This window comes from Pseudophryne corroboree, chromosome 1 (assembly GCF_028390025.1).
Source record: "Pseudophryne corroboree isolate aPseCor3 chromosome 1, aPseCor3.hap2, whole genome shotgun sequence".
In the NCBI taxonomy this organism is placed as follows: Eukaryota; Metazoa; Chordata; class Amphibia; order Anura; family Myobatrachidae; genus Pseudophryne; species Pseudophryne corroboree.
Genome location: NC_086444.1, coordinates 850,002,307 through 850,024,094, shown reverse-complemented (window position 1 = coordinate 850,024,094; position 21,788 = coordinate 850,002,307). Strand labels below are relative to the sequence as shown.

The following is a 21,788-nucleotide window of genomic DNA, read 5'->3' as shown; positions in this document are numbered from 1 at the left end:
CCATCGCGACAAAAAAGATGGCGCCTGACTGAGAAGTCAGCCCAATGTTCCAAGAACACAAACCCCTCTTTCCTACACCAGTCTCTAACCCACACATTTACCTCCCTAATCTCCCTCTGCCTCCCTGGACTAGCGCGTGGCACAGGTAATATTTCAGAGAATATTACCCTAGATGTCCTTGCCTTAAGTTTCTGGCCAAGGTCCCTATAATCTTTCTTAAGGACATCTCACCTACCACTAACTTTGTCGTTGGTGCCAACGTGCACCAAGACCACCGGGTCGTTCCCGGCCCCTCCCAACAATTTTTCTACCCGGTCCACAATGTGTCGTACCTGAGCACCCGGGAGACAACAGACTGTACGGCGATCACAGCCCCCGGTAGCAGATTGCCCTATCTGTCTTCCTGATAATAGAATCCCCTACCCCCACAATCTGACTAGGTACCTCGCTTTCTCTTATCCCCTTTGTGCTGGAGGGACAGCTCCTCTGGTTGCTAGAGGGAGCAGTCTCCTCCAGCTCCCTCATTTCCTCACTGTCATCCACAGAATCTTCGTCCAATCGGGCAAATTTAATGGGTTTTGGTAGTTCAGAGATGTCCTGCCTCCCCCGCTTTTTCTTCTAACCGTGACGCAGTTGGCTACCTGTCCTCATCCTCCTCTACCGGTGTCACCCCCTACAACTCCTCCACCTATCTAAGCTTTGCTCGAGAATGTGAACATCTCTCAGTCTTGTAATGGTTTGCTCTAGATCAGTTACCTGGGCTTCCAGGGCAGCCGTTCGCACACACCCCGTGCAGATGTACTCAATCTGGGACGGTTGTTCCAGGCTGCGAGGATGGGTGATTTTCAGGCACCCGTAAAGTGTTTACTATTTTCCACCATCCTCTTTTTTATAAACCCTACCACTGTCACAGACTCACTACACTGCCAGCAATAAATGATCTCACTCACTTTCAGAGAGGTACTGGTATAAACAGAGACCACCGGCTGCTGTGAGGGTTAAGCTGCATTTAGGCATACCTCCCAAGTCCCAACATGACCCTCTCCAGGAGGGACACAATGCTCTGTTTCTGGACTTTTCTCTTAATTTGTGATTGCCATCACCTGTTTTAAACAGGTTAATGGATAAGAAAGGTGTTTCACCACAGGTAATGGCAAGCATAGATAAAGAGGGAAGTCCAGGAGCAGAGCATTCTGTCCCTCCTGGAGAGGGTCGTGTTGGGAGTTATGATTTAGGGTCTGTAGCAGAGGGGGCAGTTGGGGGTGTGGCCAGCCTAGAGCTCGTTCTCAGGTAAGAAAGGAAAGTAGCGGCCATCAGAAGAGCCCATGGAGGAGGTCTGTGTGTTATTGTGGGGGGGCGTTCACCCTAATCGCTCACCCCCTCCTTGGGGATCCACCAATGTTTAGGGTGAAAGTTACGCATACTAAGGTAAATTAGGGTTAGTTTTAACCTAAAAAATCCTGCAGTTGACATTTTGACAGTGTCAACATTGTGGATGTTGGCATGAAATCTATCGACATTTTGAACACGTACACATGCTGAATGTTGATATTCTGAACATGTGGACATTTGGTGTTGACATACTGTATGTCGACCGATGGTATTTTGACTTATCCTGCATCCTGCAATGTTGTCAACCCCACAGTTTCACCAGTCCTATATCTGATAGAAGAGATTTGTCAGAAATAAGACGGCTCTATAATATGTACAAATCTGAATATGAATAGCCCACAATTCTGGCTAATTGCTCACAATACACCTTTAGAGAAGTTATCCTTTGTGTGATTGCCCTGTTACTGCTCAGTTACACCCTCACCTGCCTGTGGAGATGCGGCTGAGATGTATGTGAGTCTGTCACTCAGGGATAAATGTATTATAGCCAGTGGTGCAAGTAGAAATATTTTCTTAGTGGTACTCAGTGCCGGAAAAATGGCCATGGTTATGTGTTGGGAGGGAGTGTGACCACATGCCACTAGTGGGAGTGGCTACATGACACTAGCGGCGTGGTCACACGGCACAGCCCCTTTTCTTTGCACTCTGAAGGCAAGGCTAGAAAGATATAGGGATATATGCAATTGCGGTCGAATTCCGGCTGGAATTCGACCGTTTTTTAATTCAACACAATTCGACATTCAGACACCCTGCCGCCGGGACCCGAATTCGACATATTCAATAAAAAACAGATTAGACAGACCGCTGTCGAAAAACGGACCAATTGACGGATAGTGTGCGTCCTGGATTCGACTTTTTGGACGGCATAAAAGTGTTTAAAAAAAACAGAAAAAAATTGCGTGGTGTCCCCCCTCCTAAGCATAACCAGCCTCGAGCTCTTTGAGCCAGTCCTGGTTATAAAAATACGGGGGGGGAATTGACAGGGGATCCCCCGTATTTTTACAACCAGCACCGGGCTCTGCGTCCGGTCCTGGTGCAAAAAATACGGAGGACAAAAAGCATAGGGGTCCCCCGTATTTTTCATACCAGCACCGGGCTCCACTAGCTGGAGAGATAATGCCACAGCCGGGGGACACTTTTATACTGGTCCCTGCGGCTGTGGCATTAAATCCCCAACTAGTCACCCCTGGCCGGGGTAACCTGGAGGAATGGGGACCCCTTAAATCAAGGGGTCCCCCCCTCCAGCCACCCAAGGGCCAGGGGTGAAGCCTGAGGCTGTCCCCCCATCCAAGGGCTGCAGATGGGGGGCTGATAGCCTTGTGTCAAATAAAAGAATATTTTTTTGTAGCAGAACTACAAGTCCCAGCATGCGGGGGAAAACGGGAAACATTTGAATATTGTGGTGCGCTGTGTCTCCCTGCCCGGCCAGCTCCACTGCCCATGCACGGGATCTCGCTACTCACGCTACTAGATAGGGCATCGCCACCTGCCGCTGGCGAAAATCGACAGCGGCAGGTGTCGGAACTATCAGCGATGCTGACCATTCATACATTGCCCACTCATATCGGCCTGCTATCGGGGGCGCTTAGAAGTGCCATTTAAGAAATGCAGTTGTTAACTGAGAAAAAATTTAAGGTAGACATATATAATCTATAGATTATTTGTATTCTTTGAATGGTTTCCTGCTGCTTGTATAATGGGTATTTTGCATATGTCATACAATATCACACAGAGATTATTATACCATTGGGATTACAGAAAGGCAATGGTGCTGAAATGTCTAATTGCCATGACGAAAATAAATGTATATACCACACTCTCTTAGGCAACCTTGCGGTTTGCATATCCCACAAAACTTTTAAGTCTTTGCATAAACTGGACAATTAAAGCTTCCAGCCTGCAGGCCAGAATATTGATTAAGATGCAACTATTAATCCTTTTAACCCATCCAGCGAAAGGTATGTTGAGAACTAATTGCTTTGAGATTTGTGCAACCTGCCTGTGTATTCCCAGGTGAGCAACACTGGCAGCTAATTAGGATGTAGGTCACACAACTTTCCACATGGAGAGCCTTATATACAGATTTCTTTTCTCTTACACGTGTGAACATTTGTGCACGTACAATAAAAAGAATACTAATATATGTAAGAAGAATGGAAAGACTTGTGTGTGTTAAATTCATTCCTGCTCTTTTGCAATGAAGAAAATAGCATCATTTGCATACCTCCCAACATGACCCTCTCCAGGAGGGACAGAATGCTCTGTTCCTGGACTTTTCACCTAATGTATGATTGCCATCACCTGTGCTGAACAGGTTAATGGATAAGAAAGGTACCAATCATACATTAGGAGAAAAGTCCAGAAACAGAGTATTCTGTCCCTCCTGGAGAGGGTCATGTTGGGAGGTATGCATTTGTTCTTATAATGAAAAGAGTTAGAAAATAGGTTATATTATTTCACCTGGTACACAGCCGTCTCCCCTCGAATCTAGATAAGAGTTGTATGACAGTCTCAGTAGAAACTGTGACAAGGGCGTAGCTACCATAGGTGCAGGGGATACGGCTGCTATGGGGCCCAAATCGTCTCTGGGGCCTGAGCCTTTCCCTGCACCCACTCTCACTGACTCTCACTGTTGCTGCAGCACGCCGCCCACCGCTCACCTAGTTTAGATTTGATGTCGAGACGTCAGCTGATCACACTTCGCTGTCTCACTGGCAGGCCAGGCAGCCATGTGATAGTCAGAGCTGACGTCATTCTGAATCTGACCAGCAGCCAATCAGGAGCTGCTGCTGTGGCAGCTCTGAGTCCTGGTTGACTGGCGATCGGCGCAAGATTCAAAATTACAGCAGCGCTGAGTCTGACTTTGATTATGGCATGCAGAGATGCGGAGTGCGGACTTCCCTCCTACCTCGCGGTGCTGCTGCTGTGTTCACCTTCTGTGACCTCCCCCACTCTCCTCCCAAGTACTTAATTGTAGATATAGGGGGGGGGGGGGGGGGACTTTATCAAAGCCCAGTTCAGGGGGTGATGGAGCCGGATCAGTTCAGGTCTCCAGGGAACTCCACTTGAAAGTTTATTGGCCCGGCACAGGTCTATGCAGGATGATTGACAGGGGACCAGTCATCTTACTGCATATGGCAGATAGTGGGCTAGATGCATCATCACTTGTAAAGTGAGAAAATGGAGAGTGAACTGTGCCAGCCAATCCGGTCCTAACTGCCATGTCACAGGCTGTGTTTGAAAAATGGCAGTTAGCTGATTGGCTGGTACTTTTTCACTCTCCATTTTATCACTTTCCAAGCGATGATGCATCTGGCCCTTTGTCTCTGTTCCTCCCTGCCCCTCTCTGTGAGTCTCTGTGTCCCCGCCCCCTGACAGCAGCACACAGTCACACTGTCTCAGGAGAGTGGGCAGCAAGAGAGGAGCATTCCCCAGGGGGGCGCCTCTGTGCTGTCAGGGCAGGGATGGGGGGTGGGGGGGGGCATGGAATTCTGCTAAGGGGCCCTAAATGGCATAGCTATGCCCCTGTGTGTTGCCATATTAACTTTCTTCGCTTTCACCTGAGCAGTCATTATTTTTGTGTTGGAGAGAATAATGTTCCCCCTCATAAACTGTAGTCTGCAACAGGGTAACATATAAGATGGGCTGTCTCCATCTATAACACTGGGGGTCATTCCGACCCGTTCGCATGCAGCGGTTCTTCGCTGCAGTGCGAATGGGTCAGAACTGCGCATGCGTGGCACCTGCAATGCACACTCGCGTCGTTGCCCGGTGACTAGCGGCCAGAATAAAAAGAAAGTGATCGCTAGCGCGATCGCAAGAAGATTGACAGTGGGGAGGCATTCTGGGGCGTCTACTCACCGTTTTCCGGGCGTGGAGAGTCGAACGCAAGCGTATTCAGGCATTTGGAGGGCGGATGTCTGATGTCAAATCTGGGACCTTCATCGCTGGATCGATCGCACATGGTAAAGCTAGTCTACTTCTGCACAAAACTTTTTTAGCATAGCAGGGCTGCACAAGCGATCGCAGCCCTGCTATACTAAAATACACTCCCCCATAGGCGGCGTCAAGTTGATCGCACGAGCAGCAAAAAGTTGCTACATGCGATCAACTCGGAATGAGGGACAGTGCGTAGAAGATGTGTACACTAGCAGACATGATGTGGCCACCGTGGCAACCTTGTTTCTAACATTAGTCTAATAAGGCACTGACTATGGGGGTGATTCCGACCTGATCGCACGCTGCAGTTCTTCGCAGCCGTGCGATCGGGTTGGAACTGCGCATGCGCCGCAGTGCGCCGGCGCATGGCAGTCATCGTTGCCTAGCGATCGCCTCTGAGACAGAGGTGGTTGCTAGGCGGGAGGGGGCTGAACGGCGGTGTTTAGCCGCCGTTTAGGGGGAGCAGTCCGGTCAACGCAGGCGTGGCTGGACCGTTCGGCCGCGGCCAGCGGGAGCGACGAGTAACTCCCGGCCAGCCGCAGGAGCTGCGCTGGTCGGGAATTATTCCTCAAATACAAAGGCATCGCCTCTGTGCGATGCTTTTGTATTTGTGCGGGGGGGGGGGGCGGCACTGACATGCGGGGCGTACTAGCCCTGTGCTGGGCGTCCCCCCGCATGTCTGAGTTAAGGATCGTAGCTGTGCTAAACTTAGCACAGCTACGATCAACATGGAATGACCCCCAATGTCAATGGATTAAAACACAGAAGTCAGTTATGGACATGGAATTGGAAACTGCATAATTGCCAATTACATTAGTATTGGCTGTTATGGGAGGAAAAGGGATCAATTGAATTACGCTAAAAGTGCCACAAAACATCAGTGTGAAGTTTGGCTGTACACGTATTTGCCCATTTCGGTACCCACAACATTGCAAATTTCACTGCACTTCACTATGGGCGCACTTGTGCACAGCCTATAGAGATGTAAGTAAAAAACAAGAATTGTCTTTCTTCCATAACACCCAATGTTACGCCAATGCCACTCACTCACCATTGTATGTCACTAGGATAAATACAGTACAATATAAATACTATACACTATATGGCTGTACATACGCAGATAATAATCTGCTTAATAGGAGACTACTGTACTGCCATAGTCAGCTTCATTGTTAGACATAATGCACAGGCAACATTCCAAAGTTTGTATTAGATTTTATTATTAGATTAGATTATTATTTTATTGTGTATTAGATTCTTTTTATACCAACTTTTTCGCCACATATGTTTTTTTCCAGTGACATTTTGTAATTCTCTTCAGCTTGTCATTTTTGCTACAACCAATACTTACACCTCTGATGACCAGACATTTGGGGCCTGATTGAAATGGTCAATGTTTTTCATTTGCACATGCATCTAAATCACAGGGGTAAATTTACTAAGATTCGTATTTTCCCGTTTGAGGTCAAAGTTCAATCACGAATGACATCGAAAGTGTAAATATGCAACTTTTTGTAAATGATTACGACTAATTTACTAAGCTGCCGTATTCTGCATTTTCGGTTTTTCCGATGTCGATGTCATTCGTTTTTTTTGGCAGTGTTTTACGTGAGTGACTTGTAAAACACTGCCGACTTTAATACAATGAATCTCGGCCGGATCTGAGAGATCTGTGCTGGGCTTCATTGTGCAGCTTGTAAAAAAAAGAAAAAAAGGTTAAATGTTAAAAAAAAATTGCGTGGGGTCCCCCCTCCTAAGGCAAACCAGCCTCGGGCTCTTTGAGCCGATCCTGGTTGCAAAAATATGGGGGAAAAATGGACAGGGGTTCACCCATATTTAAGCAACCAGCATCAGGCTCTGCGCCTGGTCCTGGTTCCAAAAATACGGGGAACAAAAAGAGTAGGGGTCCCCCGTATTTTTGAAACCAGCACCGGGCTCCACTAGCTGGACAGATAATGCCACAGCCGGGGGTCACTTTTATACAGTGCCTTGCGGCCGTGGCATCAAATATCCAACTAGTCACCCCTGGCCGGGGTACCCTGGGGGAGTGGGGACCCCTTCAATCAAGGGGTCCCCCCCCCCAGCCACCCAAGGGCCAGGGGTGAAGCCCGAGGCTGTCCCCCCCATCCAATGGGCTGCGGATGGGGGGCTGATAGCCTTTGTGAAAAGTGATTGATATTGTTTTTAGTAGCAGTACTACAAGGCCCAGCAAGCCTCCCCTGCAAGCTGGTACTTGGAGAACCACAAGTACCAGCATGCGGCGAAAAAATGGGCCCGCTGGTACCTGTAGTACTACTACTAAAAAAATACCCCAATAAATACAACACACACACACCTTGAAAGTATAACTTTAATACATCCTTCCACACCTCCATATACACATACTTACCTTATGTTCCCACGCAGGTCGGTCCTCTTCTCCAGTAGAATCCATGGTGTACCTGTTGAAAAAATTATTCTCACATAATCCATGGTTGAAGGCTCCTCTGCTTGTAATCCTTTTGTAATCCACGTACTTGAAAAAATAAAAAAACGGATACTCGACCACGAACTGAAAGGGGCCCCATGTTTTCACATGGGCCCCCTTTCCCCGAATGCCAGAAACCCACTCTGACTGATGCCTAAGTGGGTTTCTTCAGCCAATCAGGGAGCGCCACGTTGTGGCACCCTCCTGATTGGCTGTGTGCTCCTGTACTGTATGACAGGCGGCACACGGCAGTGTTACAATGTAGCGCCTATGCGCTCCATTGTAACCAATGGTGGGAACTTTCAGGTCAGCGGTGAGGTCACTTTCGGTCAACCGCTGACCTGAAAGTTCCCACCATTGGTTACAATGGAGCGCATAGGCGCTACATTGTAACACTGCCGTGTGCCGCCTGTCATACAGTACAGGAGCACACAGCCAATCAGGAGGGTGCCACAACGTGGCGCTCCCTGATTGGCTGAAGAAACCCACTTAGACATCAGTCAGAGTGGGTTTCTGGCATTCGGGGAAAGGGGTCCCATGTGAAAACATGGGGCCCCTTTCAGTGCGAGGTCGGGTGTCCGTTTTTTTATTTTTTCAAGTACGTGGATTACAAAAGGATTACAAGCAGAGGAGCCTTCAACCATGGATTATGTGAGTATAATTTTTTCAACAGGTACACCATGGATTCTACTGGAGAAGAGGACCGACCCTCGTGTGAACATAAGGTAAGTATGTGTATATGGAGGTGTGGATGGATGTATTAAAGTTAAATTTTTCAAGGTGTGTGTGTGTTGTATTTATTGGGGTATTTTTTTAGTAGTAGTACTACAGGTACCAGCGGGCCCATTTTTTTGCCGCATGCTGGTACTTGTGGTTCTCCAAGTACCAGCTTGCGGGGGAGGCTTGCTGGGCCTTGTAGTACTGCTACTAAAAACAATATCAATCACTTTTCACAAAGGCTATCAGCCCCCCATCCGCAGCCCATTGGATGGGGGGGACAGCCTCGGGCTTCACCCCTGGCCCTTGGGTGGCTGGGGGGGGACCCCTTGATTGAAGGGGTCCCCACTCCCCCAGGGTACCCGTCCCGGGGTGACTAGTTGGATATTTGATGCCATGGTCGCAAGGCACTGTATAAAAGTGACCCCCGGCTGTGGCATTATCTGTCCAGCTAGTGGAGCCCGGTGCTGGTTTCAAAAATACGGGGGACCCCTACTCTTTTTGTTCCCCGTATTTTTGGAACCAGGACCAGGCGCAGAGCCCGATGCTGGTTGCTTAAATATGGGGGAACCCCTGTCCATTTTTTCCCCATATTTTTGCAACCAGGATCGGCTCAAAGAGCCCGAGGCTGGTTTGCCTTAGGAGGGGGGACCCCACGCAATTTTTTTTCTGAAAATTTAGAACATTTCCCCCCCCCTTCCCACTGAAAAACATGCACGGATCTCATGGATCCGTGCATGCCTATACAAACACGGGATAAAAAAGCAGGTCTGTTTCTTTTAGCACTTTTTCACGATTTGTATTTTAGCACGGCAGTGTTTGGCTATTGTCGGCAGTGTTTGTGTTTTGCACTTTTTAGTAAATGACCGATTTCTACCAAATTGCAGGCGTATTTGACCGATGGTGTATTGATTCGTGTTTTTTTTCCTAGGACTTCCAAAATATTACGAATGCCCTCATCACTGCCGTGATTTTTGCTTAGTAAATTACCGAGATGACACTTTGAAGAAAAAACGGCATCTCGGTCAAAATCGGAACCTTAGTAAATATACCCCACAGTGTCTGACAGTGTGTACACACAGAGACGCAGTAATGATTGCGATACAGTTTCCAAAATCTAATGGGCACACCTGGGAGGTGGCAATTCAAGTGCACTGGGTGCGTAACAGGAGTGTTGCAGGCGTGTCACAGAAGTCAGTGGCGCACGCAGAGGGGGTTCCGGTACCTGGAAACTCCCCTGATGAGCTAATTTTTTTATTTTTGAGACAGAGACAGCAGTGTCTCCGTTTCAGTAAAAGCTGTGACCGCAATCGCAATTGCGACCATGGAGCTGCTGCAGCATACCTCCCAACTTTGTCAACTGGCAAGGAGGGCAATTTCAGTGAGGGGGTGTGACCTATTGGGAAGGGGTGTGGCTTCATGGAAATGCTACTATCACAAGCCACGTCCCTTTTTTCCGTCACTATGGGGCATGACCAGCGCTCTGTGAGCTGCTGGCTATGCCCCCAGCTTCTCTGCCTCCACATGCGCATGGCGTCTATTCACCGCAGAGCAGCAACTTGATGAGTGACAGAAGCCTCCTAACTGCCCTTTCCCCCACCGCGGGACACTGCGGCCCATGGGCGGGACAGTGGGACAGACCAAAAGAAAGGGTACTGTCCAGCAAAAAAACGCGACAGTTGGGAGGTATGGCTACAGCAGCAGAGAGCTGTGTATTTCTCTGCAAACAGAATTTCCGGTGGGAGCTGCTGGCTGCGCATGCAAAGCCACAGCAGCTCCCTCCAGCTTCACAGTTCCCCAGTGTGTATCTATCCGCTCAGGGCAACCATCAGGGGAAGACTGTGGGGACTCGTTTCCTGGGCCCTTACAGAGAGTGGGTCCCAACAATGGCTCCTACCATCAATACCTGGAGAGCTGCACTAGGCTATAAAACAACAGTGGACTGTTGCGCAGGGAGGATTTTTTAAAACAAGCATTACCTGTGCATCAGCTTTCACATAGGGTGGAGCGATGCAGCGGCAGAATTATTTTTTTTTGGATGGAGGGCCCTGTCTACTTTGTCAGTCTTGGGCCCCACAATTTCTAATGGCAGCCCTGTTTCCGCTCACCAGCAGCCCACACGCAAGTACTGATTGCCCAACAAAGCAGCACAGCTGCGCTTACCAGCATTTGGATCTGGACTGCATAGAGTGGGTAACTAGCGTATTTGTAAGTTTGCCAGCTATCTGCTACTGGTTAATTATTAAAAGGAGATCTATTGGGGTCATGGAAATCCGCAGTGGGATGTCAGTTTAATGGAATATAATCTGTATGTACCTTTATAAATGATCTGCAAAACCCCCCAAAAACATGAATCTGCTTTGCCTGGCTTAAAGTTTGATACTGGCAACATTGGTGGTCATTCCGAGTTGATAGCTCGTTATTTTTTTTCCGCAATGGAGCGATTAGTCGCTAATGCGCATGCGCAATGTCCACAGTGCGACTGCGCCAAGTAAATTTGCTATTAAGTTAGGTATTTTACTCACGGCATTACGAGGTTTTTTCTTCGTTCTGGTGATCGTAGTGTGATTGACAGGAAGTGGGTGTTTCTGGGCGGAAACTGGCCGTTTTATGGGTGTGTGCGAAAAAACGCTGCCGTTTCTGGGAAAAACGCGGGATTGTCTGAAGAAACGGAGGAGTGTCTGGGTGAACGCTGGGTGTGTTTGTGACGTCAAACCAGGAACGAAACTGACTGAACTGATCGCAGTGGCAGAGTAAGTCTCGAGCTACTCAGAAACTGCTAAGAACTGTCTATTCGCAAATCTGCTAATCTTTCGTTCGCAAATCTACTATGCTAAGATTCAATCCCAGTAGGCGGCGGCTTAGCGTGTGCAAAGCTGCTAAAAGCAGCTTGCGAGTGAACAACTCGGAATGAGGGCCATTGTTACTGCATGTGCTACTAATACCGCTTTCACATCACCAGGGCCGGATTAAGCCTTGGGGGTGCCCGGGGCACTTAAGACAGGGGGGCCCTGGTGGAAGGGGAGGGGCTGAATATAAGATTGTGCATAACTCCCAACATGACCCATTCCAGGAGGGACAAAATGTTCTATACCTAGACTTGCCTCATAATATATGGTTGGTGTCACCTGTGTTGATCTATTTAATTGATAAGAAAGATGTTTCAACACAGGTGATTGCAATCATAAATTAAGATGGAGGTCCAGGTAGACATTTGTCCCTCCTGGAATGGGTCATGTTGGGAGGTATAGATTGTGAATATTAAATGTTATCCAATAGTGTATATTAGATTAAACTAATAGTTAAATAATGCCTGGGTACTGTTTGTAACCTAATTGAAAGACAACTACTTTGTAAAATGTATTGTAGTGGAACAAAGACAACTTAAATTACCTTAAAATACACATAAAAAATTAAATCTATAATTTATCTTGTCGCATGCAAGAATGGCAGCAGCCTCTGTACTACTTACACATTGGGACAGGACTCAGGGGAACTCTCTGTGTGTCTCTCACTCTAGACACTCATTAGATAACAGGTTACACAGGACTCAGACACTCAGGCAGGGAGGAGGAGAAGCTGGGATCCCTGTGTCACTTACAGCTCTCTTCACCATCCTAACTCTCCTCTGTCGGAAAGCTTCACAGGTAGCTCATGAAACCTGATACTCCTGTGTCTCTGATTGCACTGCATACATAAGATGGCGCAAGCCCACTCCTTCTTCTGGCCCCCTGCATTAGAATGGTGCCCCCTGCACAGTGTGCGGGTGGCCATTTTGCGGCATGGCTCTCTAAGCCCCTGCTCTCAAGAAATTGGTTGATATTAAAACTAAACCAGGGGCATATGGAGGGCAGGTCTGGTGGAGCGCAAGCTCCGGGCACCGGAATCCTCAGAGGGTGCCTGGCAGCGCTGCAGGCAGGCCCAGCGCTACCCACTAAGCAGAGTCTGCAAAGTAGGGAGGCGTTCTCCCTGCTCTGCTACTCTGCTAGTTTTGCTGCCGGCTGCTGCTACGCCTGTCACACTGCATGACAAGCAGCGGCGCCGACAGCACAGGGATGGGAGGGGGAATTAGATAATATATGACTCACTATGTGAGAGAGCAGCAGCAGGGGAAGTCCCTGCATCTCACTCTGTTTCTCAGTCTCCTCCTCCCTGATCTCAGCAATGGGGGTCAGAAGTAGAGATGAGCGCCGGAAATTTTTCGGGTTTTGTGTTTTGGTTTTGGGTTCGGTTCCGCGGTCGTGTTTTGGGTTCGAACGCGTTTTGGCAAAACCTCACCGAATTTTTTTTGTCGGATTCGGGTGTGTTTTGGATTCGGGTGTTTTTTTCAAAAAACACTAAAAAACAGCTTAAATCATAGAATTTGGGGGTCATTTTGATCCCAAAGTATTATTAACCTCAAAAACCATAATTTACACTCATTTTCAGTCTATTCTGAATACCTCACACCTCACAATATTATTTTTAGTCCTAAAATTTGCACCGAGGTCGCTGTGTGAGTAAGATAAGCGACCCTAGTGGCCGACACAAACACCGGGCCCATCTAGGAGTGGCACTGCAGTGTCACGCAGGATGTCCCTTCCAAAAAACCCTCCCCAAACAGCACATGACGCAAAGAAAAAAAGAGGCGCAATGAGGTAGCTGTGTGAGTAAGATTAGCGACCCTAGTGGCCGACACAAACACCGGGCCCATCTAGGAGTGGCACTGCAGTGTCACGCAGGATGGCCCTTCCAAAAAACCCTCCCCAAACAGCACATGACGCAAAGAAAAAAAGAGGCGCAATGAGGTAGCTGTGTGAGTAAGATTAGCGACCCTAGTGGCCGACACAAACACCGGGCCCATCTAGGAGTGGCACTGCAGTGTCACGCAGGATGTCCCTTCCAAAAAACCCTCCCCAAACAGCACATGACGCAAAGAAAAAAAGAGGCGCAATGAGGTAGCTGTGTGAGTAAGATTAGCGACCCTAGTGGCCGACACAAACACCGGGCCCATCTAGGAGTGGCACTGCAGTGTCACGCAGGATGTCCCTTCCAAAAAACCCTCCCCAAACAGCACATGACGCAAAGAAAAAAAGAGGCGCAATGAGGTAGCTGACTGTGTGAGTAAGATTAGCGACCCTAGTGGCCGACACAAACACCGGGCCCATTTAGGAGTGGCACTGCAGTGTCACGCAGGATGTCCCTTCCAAAACACCCTCCCCAATCAGCACATGATGCAAAGAAAAAGAAAAGAAAAAAGAGGTGCAAGATGGAATTGTCCTTGGGCCCTCCCACCCACCCTTATGTTGTATAAACAAAACAGGACATGCACACTTTAACCAACCCATCATTTCAGTGACAGGGTCTGCCACACGACTGTGACTGATATGACGGGTTGGTTTGGACCCCCCCCAAAAAAGAAGCAATTAATCTCTCCTTGCACAAACTGGCTCTACAGAGGCAAGATGTCCACCTCATCATCACCCTCCGATATATCACCGTGTACATCCCCCTCCTCACAGATTATCAATTCGTCCCCACTGGAATCCACCATCTCAGCTCCCTGTGTACTTTGTGGAGGCAATTGCTGCTGGTCAATGTCTCCGCGGAGGAATTGATTATAATTCATTTTAATGAACATCATCTTCTCCACATTTTCTGGATGTAACCTCGTACGCCGATTGCTGACAAGGTGAGCGGCGGCACTAAACACTCTTTCGGAGTACACACTTGTGGGAGGGCAACTTAGGTAGAATAAAGCCAGTTTGTGCAAGGGCCTCCAAATTGCCTCTTTTTCCTGCCAGTATAAGTACGGACTGTGTGACGTGCCTACTTGGATGCGGTCACTCATATAATCCTCCACCATTCTATCAATGTTGAGAGAATCATATGCAGTGACAGTAGACGACATGTCCGTAATCGTTGTCAGGTCCTTCAGTCCGGACCAGATGTCAGCATCAGCAGTCGCTCCAGACTGCCCTGCATCACCGCCAGCGGGTGGGCTCGGAATTCTGAGCCTTTTCCTCGCACCCCCAGTTGCTGGAGAATGTGAAGGAGGAGATGTTGACAGGTCGCGTTCCGCTTGACTTGACAATTTTGTCACCAGCAGGTCTTTCAACCCCAGCAGACTTGTGTCTGCCGGAAAGAGAGATCCAAGGTAGGCTTTAAATCTAGGATCGAGCACGGTGGCCAAAATGTAGTGCTCTGATTTCAACAGATTGACCACCCGTGAATCCTTGTTAAGCGAATTAAGGGCTCCATCCACAAGTCCCACATGCCTAGCGGAATCGCTCCGTGTTAGCTCCTCCTTCAATGTCTCCAGCTTCTTCTGCAAAAGCCTGATGAGGGGAATGACCTGACTCAGGCTGGCAGTGTCTGAACTGACTTCACGTGTGGCAAGTTCAAAGGGCATCAGAACCTTGCACAACGTTGAAATCATTCTCCACTGCGCTTGAGACAGGTGCATTCCACCTACTATATCGTGCTCAATTGTATAGGCTTGAATGGCCTTTTGCTGCTCCTCCAACCTCTGAAGCATATAGAGGGTTGAATTCCACCTCGTTACCACTTCTTGCTTCAGATGATGGCAGGGCAGGTTCAGTAGTTTTTGGTGGTGCTCCAGTCTTCTGTACGTGGTGCCTGTACGCCGAAAGTGTCCCGCAATTCTTCTGGCCACCGACAGCATCTCTTGCACGCCCCTGTCGTTTTTTAAATAATTCTGCACCACCAAATTCAAGGTATGTGCAAAACATGGGACGTGCTGGAATTTGCCCATATTTAATGCACACACAATATTGCTGGCGTTGTCCGATGCCACAAATCCACAGGAGAGTCCAATTGGGGTAAGCCATTCCGCGATGATCTTCCTCAGTTGCCGTAAGAGGTTTTCAGCTGTGTGCGTATTCTGGAAAGCGGTGATACAAAGCGTAGCCTGCCTAGGAAAGAGTTGGCGTTTGCGAGATGCTGCTACTGGTGCCGCCGCTGCTGTTCTTGCGGCGGGAGTCCATACATCTACCCAGTGGGCTGTCACAGTCATATAGTCCTGACCCTGCCCTGCTCCACTTGTCCACATGTCCGTGGTTAAGTGGACATTGGGTACAGCTGCATTTTTTAGGACACTGGTGACTCTTTTTCTGAGGTCTGTGTACATTTTCGGTATAGCCTGCCTAGAGAAATGGAACCTAGATGGTATTTGGTACCGGGGACACAGTACCTCCAACAAGTCTCTAGTTGGCTCTGCAGTAATGATGGATACCGGAACCACGTTTCTCACCACCCAGGATGCCAAGGCCTCAGTTATCCGCTTTGCTGTAGGATGACTGCTGTGATATTTCATCTTCCTCGCAAAGGACTGTTGGACAGTCAATTGCTTGGTGGAAGTAGTAAAAGTGGTCTTACGACTTCCCCTCTGGGATGACCATCGACTCCCAGCAGCAACAACAGCAGCGCCAGCAGCAGTAGGCGTTACACGCAAGGATGCATCGGAGGAATCCCAGGCAGGAGAGGAATCGTCAGAATTGCCAGTGACATGGCCTGCAGGACTATTGGCATTCCTGGGGAAGGAGGAAATTGACACTGAGGGAGTTGGTGGGGTGGTTTGCGTGAGCTTGGTTACAAGAGGAAGGGATTTACTGGTCAGTGGACTGCTTCCGCTGTCACCCAAAGTTTTTGAACTTGTCACTGACTTATTATGAATGCGCTGCAGGTGACGTATAAGGGAGGATGTTCCGAGGTGGTTAACGTCCTTACCCCTACTTATTACAGCTTGACAAAGGGAACACACGGCTTGACACCTGTTGTCCGCATTTCTGGTGAAATACCTCCACACCGAAGAGCTGATTTTTTTGGTATTTTCACCTGGCATGTCAACGGCCATATTCCTCCCACGGACAACAGGTGTCTCCCCGGGTGCCTGACTTAAACAAACCACCTCACCATCAGAATCCTCCTGGTCAATTTCCTCCCCAGCGCCAGCAACACCCATATCCTCCTCATCCTGGTGTACTTCAACACTGACATCTTCAATCTGACTATCAGGAACTGGACTGCGGGTGCTCCTTCCAGCACTTGCAGGGGGCGTGCAAATGGTGGAAGGCGCATGCTCTTCACGTCCAGTGTTGGGAAGGTCAGGCATCGCAACCGACACAATTGGACTCTCCTTGTGGATTTGGGATTTCGAAGAATGCACAGTTCTTTGCTGTGCTGCTTTTGCCAGCTTGAGTCTTTTCATTTTTCTAGCGAGAGGCTGAGTGCTTCCATCCTCATGTGAAGCTGAACCACTAGCCATGAACATAGGCCAGGGCCTCAGCCGTTCCTTGCCACTCCGTGTCGTAAATGGCATATTGGCAAGTTTACGCTTCTCCTCCGACAATTTTATTTTAGGTTTTGGAGTCCTTTTTTTTCTGATATTTGGTGTTTTGGATTTGACATGCTCTGTACTATGACATTGGGCATCGGCCTTGGCAGACGACGTTGCTGGCATTTCATCGTCTCGGCCATGACTAGTGGCAGCAGCTTCAGCACGAGGTGGAAGTGGATCTTGATCTTTCCCTAATTTTGGAACCTCAACATTTTTGTTCTCCATATTTTAATAGGCACAACTAAAAGGCACCGCAGGTAAACAATGGAGATGGATACTAGTATACAATTATGGACTGCCTGCCGAGTGCAGACACAGAGGTAGCCACAGCCGTGAACTACCGTACTGTACTGTGTCTGCTGCTAATATAGACTGGTTGATAAAGAGATGTCTATGTAACTATGTATGTATAAAGAAGAAAGAAAAAAAAACCACGGTTAGGTGGTATACAATTATGGACGGACTGCCTGCCGAGTGCAGACACAGAGGTAGCCACAGCCGTGAACTACCGTACTGTACTGTGTCTGCTGCTAATATAGACTGGTTGATAAAGAGATGTCTATGTAACTATATATGTATAAAGAAGAAAGAAAAAAAAACCACGGTTAGGTGGTATACAATTATGGACGGACTGCCTGCCGAGTGCAGACACAGAGGTAGCCACAGCCGTGAACTACCGTACTGTACTGTGTCTGCTGCTAATATAGACTGGTTGATAAAGAGATGTCGTAGTAGTATGTATGTATAAAGAAGAAAAAAAAACCACGGTTAGGTGGTATACAATTATGGACGGACTGCCTGCCGAGTGCAGACACAGAGGTAGCCACAGCCGTGAACTACCGTACTGTGTCTGCTGCGACTGGATGATAAATGATATAAAAAATATATATATATCACTACTGCAGCCGGACAGGTATATATTATATATTATATAATGACGGACCTGCTGGACACTGTCTGTCAGCAGAATGAGTTTTATTTTTATAGAATAAAAAAAACAACAACACACAAGTGAAGTCACACGACGAGTGTTTAACTTTTTCAGGCAATCACAATATAAGTATACTACTAACTATACTGGTGGTCAGTGTGGTCAGGTCACTGGTCAGTCACACTGGCAGTGGCACTCCTGCAGCAAAAGTGTGCACTGTTTAATTTTAATATAATATTATGTACTCCTGGCTCCTGCTATAACCTATAACTGGCACTGCAGTGCTCCCCAGTCTCCCCCACAATTATAAGCTGTGTGAGCTGAGCAGTCAGACAGATATATAATATATATATAGATGATGCAGCACACTGGGCTGAGCCTGAGCAGTGCACACAGATATGGTATGTGACTGAGTCACTGTGTGTATCGCTTTTTTCAGGCAGAGAACGGATATATTAAATAAACTGCACTGTCTGGTGGTCACTCACTATATAATATTATGTACTCCTGGCTCCTGCTATAACCTATAACTGGCACTGCAGTGCTCCCCAGTCTCCCCCACAATTATAAGCTGTGTGAGCTGAGCAGTCAGACAGATATATAATATATATAGATGATGCAGCACACTGGGCTGAGCCTGAGCAGTGCACACAGATATGGTATGTGACTGAGTCACTGTGTGTATCGCTTTTTTCAGGCAGAGAACGGATATATTAAATAAACTGCACTGTCTGGTGGTCACTCACTAGTAAACTCTCTGCACTCTCTACACTTCTACAGTACTCCTCCTAGTCCTAAGCTCCAGTAAATCTCTCTCTCTTATAATCTAAATGGAGAGGACGCCAGCCACGTCCTCTCCCTATCAATCTCAATGCACGTGTGAAAATGGCGGCGACGCGCGGCTCCTTATATAGAATCCGAGTCTCGCAATAGAATCCGAGCCTCGCGAGAATCCGACAGCGTCATGATGACGTTCGGGCGCGCTCGGGTTAACCGAGCAAGGCGGGAAGATCCGAGTCGCTCGGACCCGTGAAAAAAAACATGAAGTTCGGGCTGGTTCGGATTCAGAGAAACCGAACCCGCTCATCTCTAGTCAGAAGATCATATGCCGAGCTCTGATTGGAGGAGCTTGGCACATGCTGATTAGAAGAGCCCCTGATTGGAGGAGCTGTCACATGCTCCTCTGACCCCTGGAACACGGAGGATCTCACAGCATGGCCTCTGTCTGTGAGTATTAAGCCTGCCTTCTCTGTCTCCATAGGGTTGGTTCTATATTGGAGTGGGAGAAGGGACCTTCTGACGTACCTAGGGGAGGAGAGCCGTCACCAGGGGGAGGAGCTGCGGCCGAACAAGGTACCCGAAAAGTACCCTCGCGGGCTCGCTTTGCTCGCCACCTAATTACTAAAGGTAATAGTTGGTGGTGTGGATACTAGACCAACTGTACCGCTGGCGTAGCTCCTCCCCCTTGTGTCGTGGCCCCTCCCCCTGACGGAAAAGGTCCCTTAGGCCACTTGGATCTAGCCTCTACCGTCTCCATAGCTCCTGCCTAACTCTGTCACCTCTCTGTGCAGCCTGTGTCTCTCTCACTGCTACTGTACATGCTTCCTTCTGTGCACAGTATCTGTTCCCCTTGCTCTCTTTACCCAGAATCTGATCCCCCTTCTCTCTCTGGTCAGCATCTACCCCCCCCCCCTCCTTTCCTCTCTGGCCAGTATCTGTCCCCCCCTCTCACCAGCATCTCTTCCCCCTCTCTGCCAAGAATCTGCCCCCCTCTTCTCTCTCCACAGCATCTGCCCCCTTCCTCTGCTTAGATCACCCCCCCATCTCTCTGCCCTGCATCTGCCACCTCTCTTTCCCCTGCATCCCCCCCCTCTCTCTCTCTCCAGCATCTGCCCTCTTCTCTCCCCAGCATCTGTCCCCACCTCTCTCTGCCCAACATCTGCCCCCCCTCCTCTCTCTCCCCCCAGCATCTGTCTCCCTCCTCACCCTAGCATCTATATATGGGAAGGGGGGCGCCATGACGTGAGCTTGCTCTGGGAGCCATGGCTCCACGCTACGCCTCTGAACTAAACTGACAGATGCCTAATTATTTATTTTCTGACACATGTCACCCAGTAACCACAGCATCTCAGATGGTGCAAGTATTCATGTTAAAATATTCTACAAGAAAACAATTTGAAATGCTTTGTGTTAAAAACATATGCACCGCAGCCAATAGGTAACAAATATCGTACTTCACATAGTTATACAACAGTATACTCATTTAGTTGGTGCCATTAATAAAGCTGTATAATCAATAAAACAATTAATACAAATGTAACACTAATATGAAGGAACTTTATACGTGTCCTATTCTTCTGATAAACATTAAGTTCCCCTCTTAATTAACTCCTATATGTATTTTGCACATCTAATTGAGAAGAAATGCTGCATTTATAAAATAAACCTGTATGGTATTGTCCAGCTCTTTTACAGAAGGAAACCATTACTGCTTACCTTGAATCTTTGGTAACACGAGCTTTCTCCAAAGAGAATTTTGGTGGATTAATTTGGTCATATGTCCTGGTGGTAGGTTCTGCAGAGACCCCCGCCTTGGCTCCTTTCCGTTTACTATTGCTGAAAAATCCAGATAGTGTCTTAAAAGGTGATGTCTGTGGATTTCTTGAAGGTGATGTATGGTGATTTTTAGTTGGGGAACCATGTAACATTCTATAAGTGGGTGTTATGGAGTTTCCGCTATGAGAGCTAATAACATCCTGCAGTTTGTTAAGTTGGACACACTTGCTTTGAAGCTCCTCTGTGATTTCTGATATCACCTGAGTCTGTTTGGTCATCTTCTCCTGCAACTCTTGAAATATGTCTTCTCTCTTCATAAGTTCCTCATCTTTCATCTTCAGCTCTCTTTCAAGTTCCCATACTTTTCCTTTTATGGTATCAGTATTGCGAAACTTGCTGCAGGAGCTGATGGAGAGATTCACCAGTTGTCCACCATCTGGCTGCCTCAGTGGCTTGGGTTTCATGGAGCCATTTCCCATTTCTCTTGATACCCTATACAGAAACCACAAATGTAGTATTAATCAATATTCCCTAGACAGCGGTATGACAGCAACCTGAGATTTAAACATTTGTCTTCTAGCTACAATTGAGAGGTATCGATCCTCTCTAACTCCATAAGCAATAAGCATGATATTTACATCCTTTTCACTTGTGTTTTTGAGAGTTCTTCAGGTCTGTTATCTAGTGATAAAAATGTATTCCCCTTATTATAACAAAGAAGGTTTCAATATTCCATTGCTCATTACAATTATAATTGAAATTATGATTTTGAGTGGGGAGAAAAGAAAAAAGCTAACAACTGTGTACCTAGACAATCCATGCTGCAAACCAAGGGATGCAAAAACATTTTTCTTTTTGCATTTAGTATAAATACTGGCTACTTTTGCATGTAGCCCACAAATGCTGGACTCATTCATTTTTACACTTTCATTTAGATTTCAGTGTGAACACCCAGCTCTTTTAAATATGCCCCACCTGCAGTGCAGAATTGTTTTGTCCAAGTGCTTTGCACCAAAATCTGTATCATCCCCAACGTGCGTAAATGTTTTACTAATGTTTCCATGTGTTGTATTGTATCGCTTTTGTTGTTTGTTATTGTCCCTGGTATTTTTTCTGAATCTTACTGCTCAAGTTACTTTACGTGAAAGATAAGCATAGTCTTGAAGTATCTTTCTGCCTTTGCACGTATGTAATAATACGGAAGTTTATTCCTGAAGTTAAAAAAAGCCATATCTAAAGGATTTTTCACCGGATAAGGGGCTTTTCTTAGCCACTCTAAATTTAATAAAATGTCTACACTGGAGATAGCAGAGATTTTTCAGATTTTTCTGTGCTAACTGTGCTAGTCAGGGGCACTTTAAGAGAGGAGAAGGCCTGTGTCCAGCCTCCTCCATTCAGGCCCCCTCCCCTCTGCCGGGAACGCTGTAGAGTCTGAATACTAGAGGGCT

At 47.6% G+C, this 21,788-nt stretch overlaps 1 protein-coding gene across 2 annotated transcripts in view; it reads right to left on the bottom strand.

Moving 5' to 3' along the window:
• The window catches only part of PRKG2 (protein kinase cGMP-dependent 2), a 168,844-nt gene extending 148,025 nt beyond the window's left edge, over positions 1-20,819 (bottom strand). Inside the window, exon 1 of one of the 2 annotated variants that reach the window (XM_063919955.1) lies at positions 20,281-20,819. In XM_063919955.1, the coding sequence (XP_063776025.1) occupies positions 20,281-20,819 (539 nt within the window). Of the gene's footprint in view, positions 1-11,987; positions 12,663-20,280 lie in introns of those variants that run through there. The other variant, XM_063919953.1, reaches the window with a different exon arrangement.
• Positions 20,820-21,788: the final 969 nt, after the last annotated feature.